The 14,297-nt window shown below is 42.6% G+C and overlaps 2 protein-coding genes across 2 annotated transcripts; one reads left to right on the forward strand and one right to left on the reverse strand.

The window, feature by feature from the left end:
* Positions 1-2,572: 2,572 nt before the first annotated feature.
* LOC135984712 (myosin regulatory light chain 2, smooth muscle minor isoform-like) lies at positions 2,573-11,040 on the reverse strand. The gene is made up of 4 exons (XM_065627151.1): positions 10,957-11,040; positions 9,835-10,033; positions 9,446-9,607; positions 2,573-5,740 (listed from the first exon to the last, which is right to left on the reverse strand). The coding sequence occupies exons 2-4, from the start codon at positions 10,016-10,018 to the stop codon at positions 5,568-5,570; spliced, it is 519 nt and encodes a 172-aa protein (XP_065483223.1). The 5' UTR covers positions 10,019-10,033; positions 10,957-11,040; the 3' UTR covers positions 2,573-5,567.
* Positions 10,419-13,292, forward strand: LOC135985025 (uncharacterized). Its single transcript, XM_065627944.1, has 3 exons — positions 10,419-10,435; positions 10,763-11,297; positions 11,543-13,292. Exons 1-3 carry the CDS (start codon positions 10,419-10,421, stop codon positions 11,957-11,959), a joined length of 969 nt encoding a protein of 322 aa, XP_065484016.1. The 3' UTR covers positions 11,960-13,292.
* The last annotated feature ends 1,005 nt before the right edge of the window (positions 13,293-14,297 follow it).

Below are 14,297 nucleotides of genomic sequence, written 5' to 3' on the forward strand. Positions count from 1 at the left end.
GGCCCCTGACATGTGGAAGGCATTTAAGTACTTGCATAAAGGACAGAAGGGTGGAAGAGAGCAAAACATCAAATATGAAACAGAATCCTGGAAGAGACGCTGTGGGTTGCCAAAGTAAAGGGCTTCCTAAAGAGTCATCTAGGCATTGGTGTCCAGCTTCTGGAGAAGGCTGACTGCTGAGATCTCAACTAAAGATTCATGTCTCTGATCAGCTGCACCAGGAAGTTATTCAGTGCCTCAGCCCCGATCTTCTTTTTCTGTTATTTTAAACTTCAGTTTAGATGGCTACTCAGTTACCCAAACTCTGTGTCCAGAAGTTGAGGCAGAAAATTTCAAGGCCAGCCAGCTGTGTGCATAGCAACAAGAACAGAGTAAAACCAAGTACTTCCAACAAGCCTCATCACTGTTTTCTGATTACTGTCCCATCCACATTGCAACTTGCCTCCAAATTCTGCTATAGCTAGTACCAGGTAGGGTTTCTGCTAATTGCACAGTTATAACCAGCACTTCATGGGAACTGTTTGTCCTCCTCTGTTGGGGTTCAAGTAGCCCGTAGTCACCTTCCAGGAAGTGAATCAGAGTTGTGCGTTTTTGCAGTGTATTCCTTACTCACCCTTCTGTACCGGTTTGATGACTCCTTCTTCCTCTTAGGTCTGCATGCGGTAGAACATCCCCACATAGAGCTGTAACAGTGCAGCTGTTCTCTGCCTCGCCTAGGCCGTGGGATAGATGGGTGTGCTAAAAAGCACCAATAACACCAGCAACACAGATGTAGTTTGCGTGCCTACACTTGTTGCAGCAGAGAAGCTAGTTATTAGTTAAATTCTAAGATTACATTCAATTAGTTACAAATAACACGAAGGAAAGTCTGAAAGAAATGTCTTCTGACAATTGAAAATAGCATTGCTACCTTTTTTTTTTTTAATTAGCAGGAAAGGAGGGCAGGCAAAGTAGAAGGGTTTAGATTCAGGGCCAAGTTCCTGTTTGCCAACGGGATAGCAGTAACAGTATTATAACTTGTGTTTTGCACAATATATGTCTCGAGTTCTAATGAATATACAATAACTTATCCCCTAAATCAGTAAAAGAAACAGGCAAGCACTAATTACAAGTAATTTTGTTCCACTGAATTCTCCAAAAATGTATCACAAAGTTCATGAGCTTATCTTTCTAACACAAAACTTGTCAGCTTCCCTTTTAACTGACTCCAGCCCTATAGCTTTGAAGCTTGCTAGGGCTGTGGGGCATAGAGCTGAGCAGATTTCTCAAGGAAATCTTGTGTATGTGGGGGAGCAGCTTGCAGTGATTGTGGTCTCACTGTAGCTTTTTGCAACCATTTCCAGTGTCACAATGACCTGCAGTTATTTGGAAAGGAAGCTTCCAGCTGCAAGTATCTTTAATTTGCAACGGTTATCTACTTACTGAAAGAAGCCTGCTGGGACTGGTATGCATCCTTATTAAAGTTGTGTGAATGCTTTTTAATATTTTTAAATATTCAGTTTACACGACACTTCTGATCTCATGATGATTGCATAGGAACTCTAGTTAGGTTTGCCTTTCACAGCTAATGAGTGCTACTAAAACAATTTTTATACTTAAGCAAAGGGATGTGTAGAGTGGAACTACAGATAGTCAGCAGTTAGCTATTTGAATAACAAGATAAACCATGTCTGCCACTAGGAAACAGTCCACAAAGGTCACACCAAGTGCCTAGTATTTGGATGCTACCACCCTAGTGATAGAAATTATCTTAAGACTCTCAACGTTTTTCAGACCAAGCATCATTCTATTTGACACTTGGATGTTGTATTAAATACTCGCTACTTAGTACCTGGATGACAGGGAAGAATGCTTACCATCATTCGTACTCTTCACAGGGAGGCATGCCTGCCAGGTTGACAGATGCTGCTCCCCATCTAGGGGAGTTAGGCACTAAAATTAATAACTACTAAAATAAGCATACTGAGTAAGGATCTGCTGAATCTCATCAGCAAGAAATACTGAAAAGAAGGCAAGGAGTCACCACTGCTCTTTCTACAGGAGCAAGGGCTCTAATTCACAAGCAGGGACAGCAGCACAGCTTACAAAATGACTGCTCCCAGTACGGAGAGAGCCGAGTTGCTCAAGGATAATCAGGTGCTGAGCCACAGCAGCGCACAGCACACAACGTTCAAGCGGAGTAAGGGCAGTGACAACCTTTACAAGTTATTACCTACACTGATGGGGGGTGTTAGGCCAGGTGTGCGAGACAGTTCCCTGGTGAGGTGCTGCTTCTCCTCACAAACAGCCCTGAAGAGGAAAATGTTTACAAACAGTCCTGGAGAGGAAACGGTTTATAAGGTAAAATTCATTTAGGGTTCAGCTTTGTTGCCTCTGCAACCACAGGAAACAAGCACACCAGCCCCACTTGTGAATCATAGCTTTTGGGAACTTCACCTTGAAGAGCAGGAAAGAGTCTTTCTTCAGGTAGAACTGATTTCTTTAATCCCTTCTGCTGGGATCATTGCCTAAGCTCCTTCATTTGCCCAAAAAAAGGAAAAAAATAAAAAGGCACAATAAGAAACACAGCTGCTTGTGATGGTTCCACCCTCCTTTATTCAATTGTTCAGTGGTTTAACATTCAGCCTGAATGTTGCAGACCTACTTTTATTTCTCTCTTCTAGCTGAGAGGATTCAAGGCCACATTGTTCCAGCCCTCCACTCAAGTGACCTAGCTACAAAACAACTGAGTTAATAAGAAAAAAAGTAAAAGGAGAAAGGCATTTCACCATCAACGCCTTCATGTTCTGCTGGCCCACTTCAGTAAGAACACTTGGAGATTCTGTGTGGCTCCTACTGAGTTTGCCAGGACTGAGAACTGCAGTTAGTCTATACCAGCATTACTGGTTGCAGACAGACACAGAGACCTTCTGCCTCAGCAGTGGGTGGGGGTTTAAAAGTTCTTTGCAAGATAAATCCCAGGCCTCTGAATTACCCACCTAAAGTCTGGTTTTGTCAGTCTCTGACATGTTTGTATCAGAGCATTAAATGCCATTAAACTTGAGAGGGTAAAAGAAAGATTCTCCCAAAGGCATGGCTAAGAACAATAGCGATAGCGAATTACAGTTTGTCATCACAAGACCAAATGGCATATAGGCATTGCTATACAGCAACAGAGCCCTGGCCCATAAGCAAGAACTAGGGTTTAACCATTAGCATTTATTGCTATAGATAAATACCAGCTGCCTCACTCTGAGCTTCAACAGTTCAGTTTACATCACAGGTTTTAGTCTTTCATATGCAAACAAAGTTATGCAAACATATAAATTTGAATTTGGGGGATTTCTTCAAAGCTAATCTTACAAGAGTGTTTACTGAGATACTGAGAAATGCACAAGCAGTGTACCTGGTACAAAGGCAGCCTTAAGTTATTTTGAAAACCAGTGTTTTTCAAACATACACCACGTGTGTTTGTACATACATGAGTAACACTGGCTCGCAAATTTTCACTTTCTTTTGTAAGGAATACATTTGATTAAAAAGCCCAAATTCAGTGCATATTGGAAGCTACAATTTGAAAAATCCCGACAGCACAAGTCCTTGTTGTGGTAGGAGCAGAGCTGCCGCGCCAAATGAGCTCTTCGGGACTCAAAGAAAACAACGGAGTGCGTTGTGAGCTATTTGCCCTTCAGCTAAGTCGGTGTTAGGTGCTGTAATGCCACCTGCTGATGGCTCCGGAGAGCGGCCGCAAGTTCCCAGGCCGCTCCTTCCCAGGCAAGCCAGCGGCCCCCGCAAACCGGGGGCTGGGGGGGTCGTGGCCACCTTCCCCTCCCTCATACACGGCAAAATGGGTTTCACTGAGAGCTTACAAAGGTTCTTCTTCGAGCTAGTTATCTCTGCCCCCTCTAAATGTAAGTATTTTCAGAAGGAGAAAAAAAAAAGCAGCAACTGAGAGAAAACTTATTTTTGAAGCATGTGGATTTCTTCTGTCTCTTCTGGAAGCGTTTTGAACTGTTCTCCCCCCTCTCTGTTTTTCAGCATCTTCCATACTTTTCTTACAGGCCTGCTGTTAGCACCCTGTGGTCCCTCAGGTGTCCGGACAGCCCCCATTCCTTTACAAAACTAACTGGGACTGAGAGCAGAAGCTTCTGAGCTTTTTCTTATAGGTATCAGTGAACGATTTTTACAGCTTTGTGCTTCTCAAAAGACAAATCCTGGTAGGTTATTCATTAAAGAACAGTGTAGTTCTAAAACCAATAATCACTGTCCTCTAATGAAATTTATTAAAAGTTCAGTTCATAATAGCAGCCTACCAAGAAACAGCAAAATGCTCTCAGCCAAATGACATTTCTTGATTTTGTAACCTAAATTCTTACAGGATAACAATGCAGTTCCTAGAAGTGACAGAAGCAACTCTAATCACCCTTTCTCTCAAGACCAAAAAACCAGAACCACAACTATTCCAATTATGGCAAAGTTGCTTCAGAGTGCTGTAGCAAATCTGCTATGCATTCCATACCGCAAGAGCCAGAGGATATAATTATGAGAAATGGAACAAAAAGGAATGCCTCCTCACACACCCAAAGCACCACCCTCAGCAGAAGCTCTTAAAACTATCTATTGTATATCGTTTCATTTGGAAAGTAAGAATAACATTTTCAGATAGAAACCCAAAAAGACAGAGACAGCACACCTTCCTTCTTCATCCAGCCCCATTCTCACAATGCTCTGAAAAAAGATGCGAAGAGGAAAGAAAAGGAAAAAATAAATGGTTGTAATGAAATGTAATTAATTCTATATTGTCAGTCCTGCAGATCTGGTAAGAGGGATCACTCAGGCATTCTACTCACAGATGGTATGCTTTTTTTAAGAAAATATAGGATTTACCATATAAGGTTTTAGAAAGCAGTATTAATATTGTATTCAGTGTCAAGAAATGGTGGTGCTAAGGTGGTAAAACACCCCCTAATTACATCCATAAGATTTAAACATTTTAATGTGCAAGTCTAGGACAGGAATCATTAATTTACAATGCACTAAAATCTGAAGGATAGGAGCTTCTTCATTGTATATGCTCACAGTAGTAAATGAAGTAGTTGGTGAAGTACAAAAATCAGTATGCTTAAATGACTTATGCTTCATTTTTAAGGCAAAAATAGGCAACAGCACAACTGCATACAGTTGCAAAAATATTTACAGATATGATTAGATAACAGTTCACTTCTAGCATGAAAATTTTAATGATATACTTAATATAGCAGTTTTATTTGAAAAGTTACCATTAAAAATGTAAAAATCTAGACAGGGTAAGTAGCACTAACATTTTTGCCTGGGCCTCCACGCTCACGGATCTTTGTCCCCAAACCTCTATCACTATAAACTGTCCTTTCTCCCCACTCATTTCCGGTCTTATTACACAGGTGCAGCTGTGCCTGAGAAGCCCCAGAGTCCACAGAGGAAAAAGCTGGAATGTTAAAAGTGTATGTGAAAGGTACCAACAAGAAAAAAAGAAAAAACGGATCCTGAGAAGTAAAATTACTGGAGGGGTGGGGAAAAAAAAAGCTATCTGCGGTTATCAGGAGCTTTGCTCAGTCATCCTTGTCTTTTGCTCCATGTTTCAGGATGCGCGTGAATTCAATGTAGTTGAAATTGCCCTTTTTGTCGATGGGTGCCTCTCGGTACAGCTCATCTACCTCTTCATCTGTGAACCTGTCTCCCATCGTGGTCAGCAGCTCTCGCAGGTAGTCCTCCTGAATGAACCCTGGAATGTGACGTAAAACACAAAAGGGAAACTATTTCTTAGACAAGTCTTTGAAAGCAGTAGGATGAATGTAAGACAGTCATGCAATTAACTAATACAGCATGTAATACATGCATTTGCATCAAGAGCCCAAAATACTTTCTTAATTGAACTCTAAAGAAATTCCTTGAATGAAAAGGGGAAGTGGGCGGGGGCGGAAGTTTGCTGCATTTCATACAGGTTTTTGAAAGGAGGGCCTGATCTGCGGTGATCTAGTAATACCTATTTCCATCTGCTGATTTTCAACAGCTCAAAAAACAAGTTCCTGTCACTGCTAGTCTTTATTACACAAGTTGTTCTCTTAATTGATTTACATTCTTCTTGACTTGATTAGATATATTCGCATGACCTCTGTAAACTGGTTTCCTCTGGGGACTAAATAACCACTGGTTGGCTCTTCAGTGCTGCACAATACCATTGCTGGAGGTGGTTTATGTGGATACAGCAAACTGCTGGCAAGTGTCCAGGGAAGGAGTTCATAACAGAAAAGACTGTCAGGCAGGATTGAGCAAGTTAACTCAGGAGGGAGGAATAATGTTTACTGTGGTAAGGCAGAGGTGAAGAAGCTAGCCAAAACAAAAGGTAAGATGTATTAAGTTATTTATATTATGCTAAAATTTTAGCAGAAGATTTTTATATCTTTGTTAATTTTCTCCAAAATGAGCAGTTGCTAAGTATGTTCTGCTAATTCAATTTCAATAGATGGGCAGAACCACCAGTTGCCAAATAAATCCAGGAAAGTTTAGAGTTTAAAAAAGGAATGCACATAACAAATGGTAGAACGTAAGAATGTTGAAACTGCTTAATGTTGAAATAAGACTTAACATGCCTTTAAATGCACAATAGTCGCTTCATTTGAGAAGGAAATTGGTTATTGAATTTCAATTGGAGAAACATCAATAACAGAACAGAGGAGATAGAAGTATGTTCAAAAAAAACAACCCCCCCCCACCACCAAAAAAACCAGTCAACTGTCTAGAACAGCTGGAAGTCATAAGCAGACACCCAAATGAACTGATGCAGATTCAATTAGAATGTGATTTAAAAAAAAAAAATCTGCTTTGGAAAGAGTTGAATAACTTAAGCAAACAGTTCATTAGAGAGACAAAACCAAACAGGTAATCAGAGGACCAAAAGGCAGTCAATAAGCATGACAAATTATCATGGGGGTGGTGTATGCTGTGGGGAAGGGAAAAAACCCCACATGTTAAAACATATGCTAATTAAAACAGCATCATATCCCAATGTAGAGAAGCCCTTGACTACTGACTTCAAATGAAAGGCTAACAGCAATTTAAAAATGGGGAGAACGTTCAGTTAGCCAGGCCCATCTTAATTGGGTCAAATTTTGGAGTTGTCTCTTTGCACATGTGCGTAAAGGAGGGGGAAGAACAGCTAAACAGATGAGGCTTTCTATTTCTGCAATCCTACAGAGACCAAGTAGTCACAACAGATAATATACGGATTAGTATTCAAAAAATGCAAGGCTTTTGGTGCTGCAAGTTTAGCCCCAAGGACTTAGATGCTTCTGTCTGAACAGCTAAGTGTTTAAACATTGAACTAGGTTGCCAGACTAGGAATACACTAAAAGTTCTAGCAGCACAGAATTGTAAAGCAAACAGTACTCCCACTCTGCCTCACACACAGCTTCAACATATATGGGGAGCAACAAATTAATGAAGCAAAATTTAAGATTTAGCCTGTAGCAGACAGCACAAACCAGATGACATTCTGCAGACAAAAGACATACCAAATGCAGACAGATCTAACTTTTATACTAATGTCATAGTACTACATACAACAGTAATGCTGAAGCAATATATCCAACTAGATTTGCAATACAGGAAACAGAAGTAAAACCCAACAAGTACAACTAACTTATCCTCATCAAAATGATCTGATTTGTATTGTTCTTTTTAAAAAGAATTACACTGACGTAGAGTTAGAAAATCAGGCTCAAAAGACACACATACATGGAGATTATTAAGTGAAGAAAAAGGTCTGACATAGCTGGATATGCTTTTGTTCATTTTAAAAAGGAACAAACTGATCAGAAGCCAAATCTGATAATAAAATTAATAAATGGCAAAGATAACATGGGTCCTACAAATACATTACATGTTATTTTGAAGACTGCATTTTGACTATTATGAATTAAAAATCAATAAACCAGCATAACTATCTAACATGTTTCCTGGTTAAAATCCGAGGTTGGCATAAGACACAAGGGAGACTGTGGAACCATTATCCTCAAATCATCCTAGGACTAGACTAAAACATTTACCACACAGAGCTGAAAAATCAATCTTATCAGTACACGGGGGCCTGAACTAGTAACTTATTGTTTACATGGATGTAGAAGGTTACTGTTCAAAAGAACTGGTAGCACAATCATTTTCTTTATATCCTAATTCACAAGCTCTTGTCTGGGAGCACACAAAAAAAACCCTGTAGCACAGCGAGTCAGACTACCTGTGGAGAGAAAATAATTAACCTACTAACAAAACTTCCTTCTCTAGGAGATGGTAAAGAGATTTCCCTTGAGAGGGAGGAAGTCAATTAACATTTGAAAAGGCCTTACCAACAGAAAGCCTGTTTACCTACACCTCAGCAGGAAGGGGATGCTCTTTGAAAAGGCAAAAGGTGCTAAAAATACACAGACCAAAAATAGCGTTTGAAATGGAATCATATCCTTTGAAAGGTTCAGAGCATATACCCACAGGTTAGAATGAAATACTGCGGTGGACAGTTGTGAGGAAAATTATAGATGCAGTGACATCTCCAGTACAGAGGCTACACAATTTCGGCATGCACTATTAAGACACGTTCACAACACGTCAAAGCACTGATATTCTGTAATTCCTCAGAATTGTCCTAAGGATCCATCCCTGGTTGCTACACACTTCTCTGGAATTTAGCCTACATGAATGAAGAAATAAAAGCATAAACTCTAACCTCAAGATTACAGGTGCGACCTTGAAAGTCTGATACAGTAAAACTGAGCTCTGTGTCCTCCTCTTTCCCCCCACCTTGCTATGCAAGTCAGTCCAATTTGTCATTTCTGACTTCTAAACCCCACCCTGGTTTTATCTTTAGATCATTAGGGCTACAGCCCTTCCTGCAACCTGAATGCAAACTGAGCTGCGGGTAAGAGCGTGACACATGGCATTTGTCATCAGAGCCATAACATACACGAGGCAAGATGAGGGTTCAAAAGAGTTTATGTAGTCTCAACAGCCTGTCTTGAAATACTAAATACATCGAAGAATTCAGATGCATCTCAAATCTACTGCAGGGGGAGGACAAATGCAGTTGTATTACAAATTTCACATCTGTGACTTTTTCAATATCATCTTCTTAAAGCAAATCCATCTTATTTTGCACTTTGAGGAACACACACACTGCCTTGTTAAAACACCCTTCTTCAAACCCTCACAGAAGAACATTACTACTAGTCCTCAGTACTCATACAGAACAGCCAGACAGTTTTTCCTCTCATAATAAGTCAATTCTCATTACTTGGTATAATATGCCATCTAGAAGGATTACTGTGTCCTACTTCATTTATCAAGGTGCAAAAATCAGCCTACTATTATGAAACCCAAATAAACGACATAAAAATATGCCTCTCTGTTCCCACAAAGTGACTGGGTTTCACCCACGTACCTGTTGCTTCTTCATCAAAGCAGGCAAAAGCATTCCTGATGACATCTTCTGGGTCTGTGCCATTTAACTTCTCACCAAACATTGTGAGGAACATAGTGAAGTTTATGGGGCCTGGAGCCTCATTCATCATGGCATCCAGGTATTCATCTGTTGGATTCTTTCCTGCAGAAAACATACACATAGCTTAAAAAAACCTCAAGAAAAGATCAGATATACAAGCAAAGCCGTTATTTTTCATAAAATGCCATCACTTTTATTCACAGCTGAGAGTCATGGTAACAGATCCCAGAGCAATAGGTTAGCAAATGTTAGATTATTCTATTGACAAGAGAGAATTATTAGCTAGACAGACAAGTGGCAGAACCCCCTGCCCTCCCTCCAGACGTTACCGAGGGAGGCGAGCATGTCGTGCAAGTCCTCTTTGTCAATGAAGCCATCCCTGTTCTGGTCGATCATGTTGAAGGCCTCCTTGAATTCTTGAATCTGTGACTGATCAAACATGGCAAATACATTGGAAGTGGCGCGCTGAGGGCGCTTCTTGGTGGTCTTCGTCTTTGCTTTTTTGCTAGACATGTTGATTTTGGGACACTAGGGAGAGACGTAAATATAGTAAATACAATAAGATCAGAGTTAGGATTTAAAACTGCGTTAAGGTTTAACATTGAAGTTCACAGACAGAAAACTCCTCTAACACGCTTCTATTTCCTCTCATCAGAACATACGTCCCTAATCAAGAAGGGAAAAGGAGAAACAGAAAATACAAACAAATGACAGACTCCTAAATTAAAAAAAAAAAAAAGTCACTAAAAGAAGATATAAGTTAAACTTGAATTTCAAAGGGACGGCTTTCGTAGGGGACCCTTTCTTGATACATGCATCTGCAAGAAGGGAACTAAGACCGGTCTCGAGTCTAAAAGAGTAAAGTGAGGTTTTGAGGGGTGTCGTTAATCCTGTGAAAGAGCTCTGTACGGATATGGATATACAAGAACTGTGTAGAGGAAGGAAGCACAACTCAGTTCACCTGAACAAACTCTGAAGCGCCTATACTTCGACACCTGACAGCGGTTAAGTAAGTTGCTGTTTTCTATAGTGATGGTTCCCTGTGCTCACCTTGCCTTCCGAAACTAAGAAAACTGTGCAAACGATGTTTTTGCTCATACCAATACCTATGCAGCACCCCCCCCCCCACCTCAAGCTTGGACGTGTAGGGAGAAATGACGCCACAGGCGATGGCGCCGGCTTCCCCCGCCCCGTCGCCCTCGCCGCCGGTTGAGGCTGAGGCTCCGGCAGCCACGGATGTGGCTGCCGGAGCCTCAGCCTCAACCGGCGGCGAGGGCGACGGGGGGGCGGGCGGAACCGGCGCCATCGCTTCTCCTCAGCGGCAGCTGCCCCAACGGCCGCCGCCAACGGTCGCTGGTTCCAACGCGTCTCCCAACGGTCACTCTCCGCACAGCCCGTTCCCGCCCCCAAACGCCTGCCGACCGGCGGCACCCCGACCCTCCCAGCCTCACCCCAACGGCCGCTGCGGGGACCCGGTGAGGAACAAACGGGGAAGCAGGGAGGAAGCGGCGACAGCTGCGGTGCTTCCCGGAGAAACCATCGGCTTCCCCAGCGGCGGGGGAGGACGAGCGGCGGGCTGGCAGGGGCTGGGAGCGGGAGAAGCCGCGAAGCGCAGCGGAACGGCAGCGAGAGCTTTCCCCTAGCGATCGCAGTCTTCCTCGGGGAGGCTGGGTCGGGGTGTTCCCCAAAAGGCTTCTCGTCGCTCCCCCCCGCTCCGGCAGCGTTGGCGCAGCCCGGGGGAAGTGGCAGAGCGGGAAGGGAGGCAGGCCCGCTGACGGCTGTCACTCCGAAGGTACTGACTGCTTGAGGATAGGGGTGCTGGGAGGGGGAGAGCCCAGAGGAAGGGTAGATCCGAACCGCCTTAAAAACGCGTGTCTGAGACCAGGGGGTACGCTGGGGGCCGCCGCGTTCAGCCGGGCACCTGCACCCCCGGGACGCCCCGTTCAGCGCTTGGGTTTTGAGAGGTGGAAAAGTAGTTCTGGAGGGTTTGGGGTCGGCAAGTTCTTCCTGTGTGCCTGTTTTTATTTCACGTTGAAGAGGGAGCTTTCGTCCCTGTCCCTGGAGCCTCTGCCAGCAAGTGGAGTGGAGCGTCTCCCTTATGAGGAAAGGCTGAGGGAGCTGGGTCTCTTTGGCTTGGAGAAGAGGAGACTGAGGGGTGACCTCATCAATGTTTATAAATACGTAAAGGGTGGGTGTCACGAGGATGGAGCCAGGCTCTTCTCGGTGACAACCAGTGATAAGACAAGGGGCAGTGGGTACAAACTGGAACACAGGAGGTTCCACTTAAATTTGAGAAGAAACTTCTTCTCAGTGAGGGTGACGGAACACTGGAACAGGCTGCCCAGGGAGGTTGTGGAGTCTCCTTCTCTGGAGACATTCAAACCCCGCCTGGACGCCTTCCTGTGTAACTTCATCTGGGTGTTCCTGCTCCGGCAGGGGGATTGGACTGGATGATCTTTCAAGGTCCCTTCCAATCCCTGACATTCTGTGATTCTGTGACTGTGGAGCTGACAGGTTCACAGTGTCATAGCGATGAAGTAAATGAAGCCTGATGGTTTGGTAACATACTGCCTGAATTAGCAAGTGTAAGGTGTTATCCTCGCATTCCGTCTTCCTCATGTTTCGCTTAAGGGATCAGAAAAATTCTAGTTTGCATCTTTAAGCCTGCTAAATGAGTACTTCCGCATGAACAAGTGTTACTGCTTCCCGCAGCCATATATTGTAAGACCGCTTGGAGGATTTATTCATGCTTGTATTTTCTTTATGAAAGTAGTGCAAAGGTTAACACTATTTTTATTTTTTCTTTCTTCATTTACTAATGTAGGACCACAAAGAAGTTGAGGTACGAGCTCTTTTTAGTGCTCCCCTGAGGATGAGGTCTGAAATGACCTTAGAAGCAGTTTGATTTTAGCCTGTGACCAGATGCTTCTGCATATTTGAAATTTTTCTGAACTTTTTATTCACATTTTGCAGTTTGAAGTCCCATATAAATCACTTGGGCTTCAAGAAGCTGTTGTTCACTACACAGAAACATTCTGAAATATTGTCAGATGGGAAAGCTGCACTCTCAGTTCATCATTCTTTTAACTGCTTTCCTACTGGTTATCCATTTCACCGGTTTAGAATCAGTACTTTTGTAAATAGTAACTGTTAAGGAAAAAAAGGGAAAAATAGATGAACAGGCTTTTGCTGAAATTACCGATTATATTTACAAATTTAAACGGATTTCATTTAGACACTGTATATACTGAAGTTAATATATACTCTGGAAGCTGCAGTCCCAAGTTTAAAGTGAGACACTTTAATCGCTAAAAGGCCCAAACTTTCTTTCCCTGCTCACACCTCAAACCAGAAGAGTTATTTCATGAGGGCTGAGAACTTGGTCTAATTAGCTTATAAGAATACTTCCCCAATTAATTTTAATGTTGCTCTTCTAAAATTTGCTTCAAAATGCAATGGAAAATATATTAATTTCTGCAGAATAGAGAGCGCGCTCATGGAAAAAGCATTGGGGGAAAAATCCTCTGTACTTACTAGTCATGGCATGTAGTTTCAGGATAATTATATGCAAAGTGTGAGTGGGCAGAAAAGCAGTAGAAACACCAAGATAGTAATGGAGTTATTAAAATACTCCATGATGATCTTGAACAACAGAATTGTGTATTGAAATGTAATTAGGAACATTGTTATTTGATATCTTAATTGAAAATCCTTTCATCAGTTACTTTAAATTGAACCACTGCTGCAGACGTGCTATTCTGTATCGTATTGCTTTTCATTCTATTAAAAAAGTGTTATATGAAACCTGTCACCATGTATGTTGTTCTCAGTGTTTAACTTGCAAATATGTGAGAATAGGTACAGGAATGTTACTCGGCCAGTATGAGATCAGTTCTTAGTGATGAAATTGTCTGTCTGTGTGTCTCACTTTCTCTCTTAAAGCTTTTGTCTCCAATTTGTTGCATCATAGTGGAATGAGAAGCAGTTGTTAAATGCAGACCATTTTCTGTGCGATGGAGATCTATATCATGCTTTTACAAATGGTTCGATTTTACTTGATTCCAGTGTTCATGATACCACTAAAGAAATTTAAAGGGGAAAAAAAGGGATTTGTTTTGCCTCATATTATTTGCAGAATATTTTTTTTACCCATTGACATATATCTTAAAGCAAACAAAAAAAAGTAAAGGTTTGGGGTTTTTTTGTGAACGTATTAGCTGGTGCTTCAGCTCATAATTAAGAAGATGTGCTGTGTTGGTGTCTCAGGTGGTCAGGACTTTATTTCTGCCATTTAAACCACCCTCTGGAGAGGATGGTACCTGTGATCTGCTGGCAGCCTGAACAGTGCTTGGTTCCCTGTGACTGTGTGCCCCTGGCTGTTGCTGGCGGAGAGCGTGGCTCTAATCGCGCTCCCTGCTGCCTCACAGATGGTTTCTGGGAGTACAGCGATGTCGTTTCTGGAGTCCGTAGGCTTCTCTGTGCTCTGACGGTGCTCCTTGACTGCACGGAGACCTGTGCTTGCAGATCGCTATCTGATGGGACAGCAGGTCTGGTCTTGAAGATGGCCTTCAGGCTCTTCTAGAAGAACAGTCCAGGCACATCCTAGGGAGAGCCCGTTCTGGGAAGCCAGCGGTTGAAATGGGGAACTCTGCTGCTAAGTGGTTCATCCAGCTTTTTGCCAGACAGTGCAAAGCACGTCCGGAGCGAAGCATTTCTACAAATGCTCTGCAGAGAGAGTATGTGCCCTCCCTGCTGTTCTGTGCGCAGGCCGGGTATCACCGCAGCATTTGGG

Source organism: Caloenas nicobarica, chromosome 2, assembly GCF_036013445.1.
Source record: "Caloenas nicobarica isolate bCalNic1 chromosome 2, bCalNic1.hap1, whole genome shotgun sequence".
In the NCBI taxonomy this organism is placed as follows: Eukaryota; Metazoa; Chordata; class Aves; order Columbiformes; family Columbidae; genus Caloenas; species Caloenas nicobarica.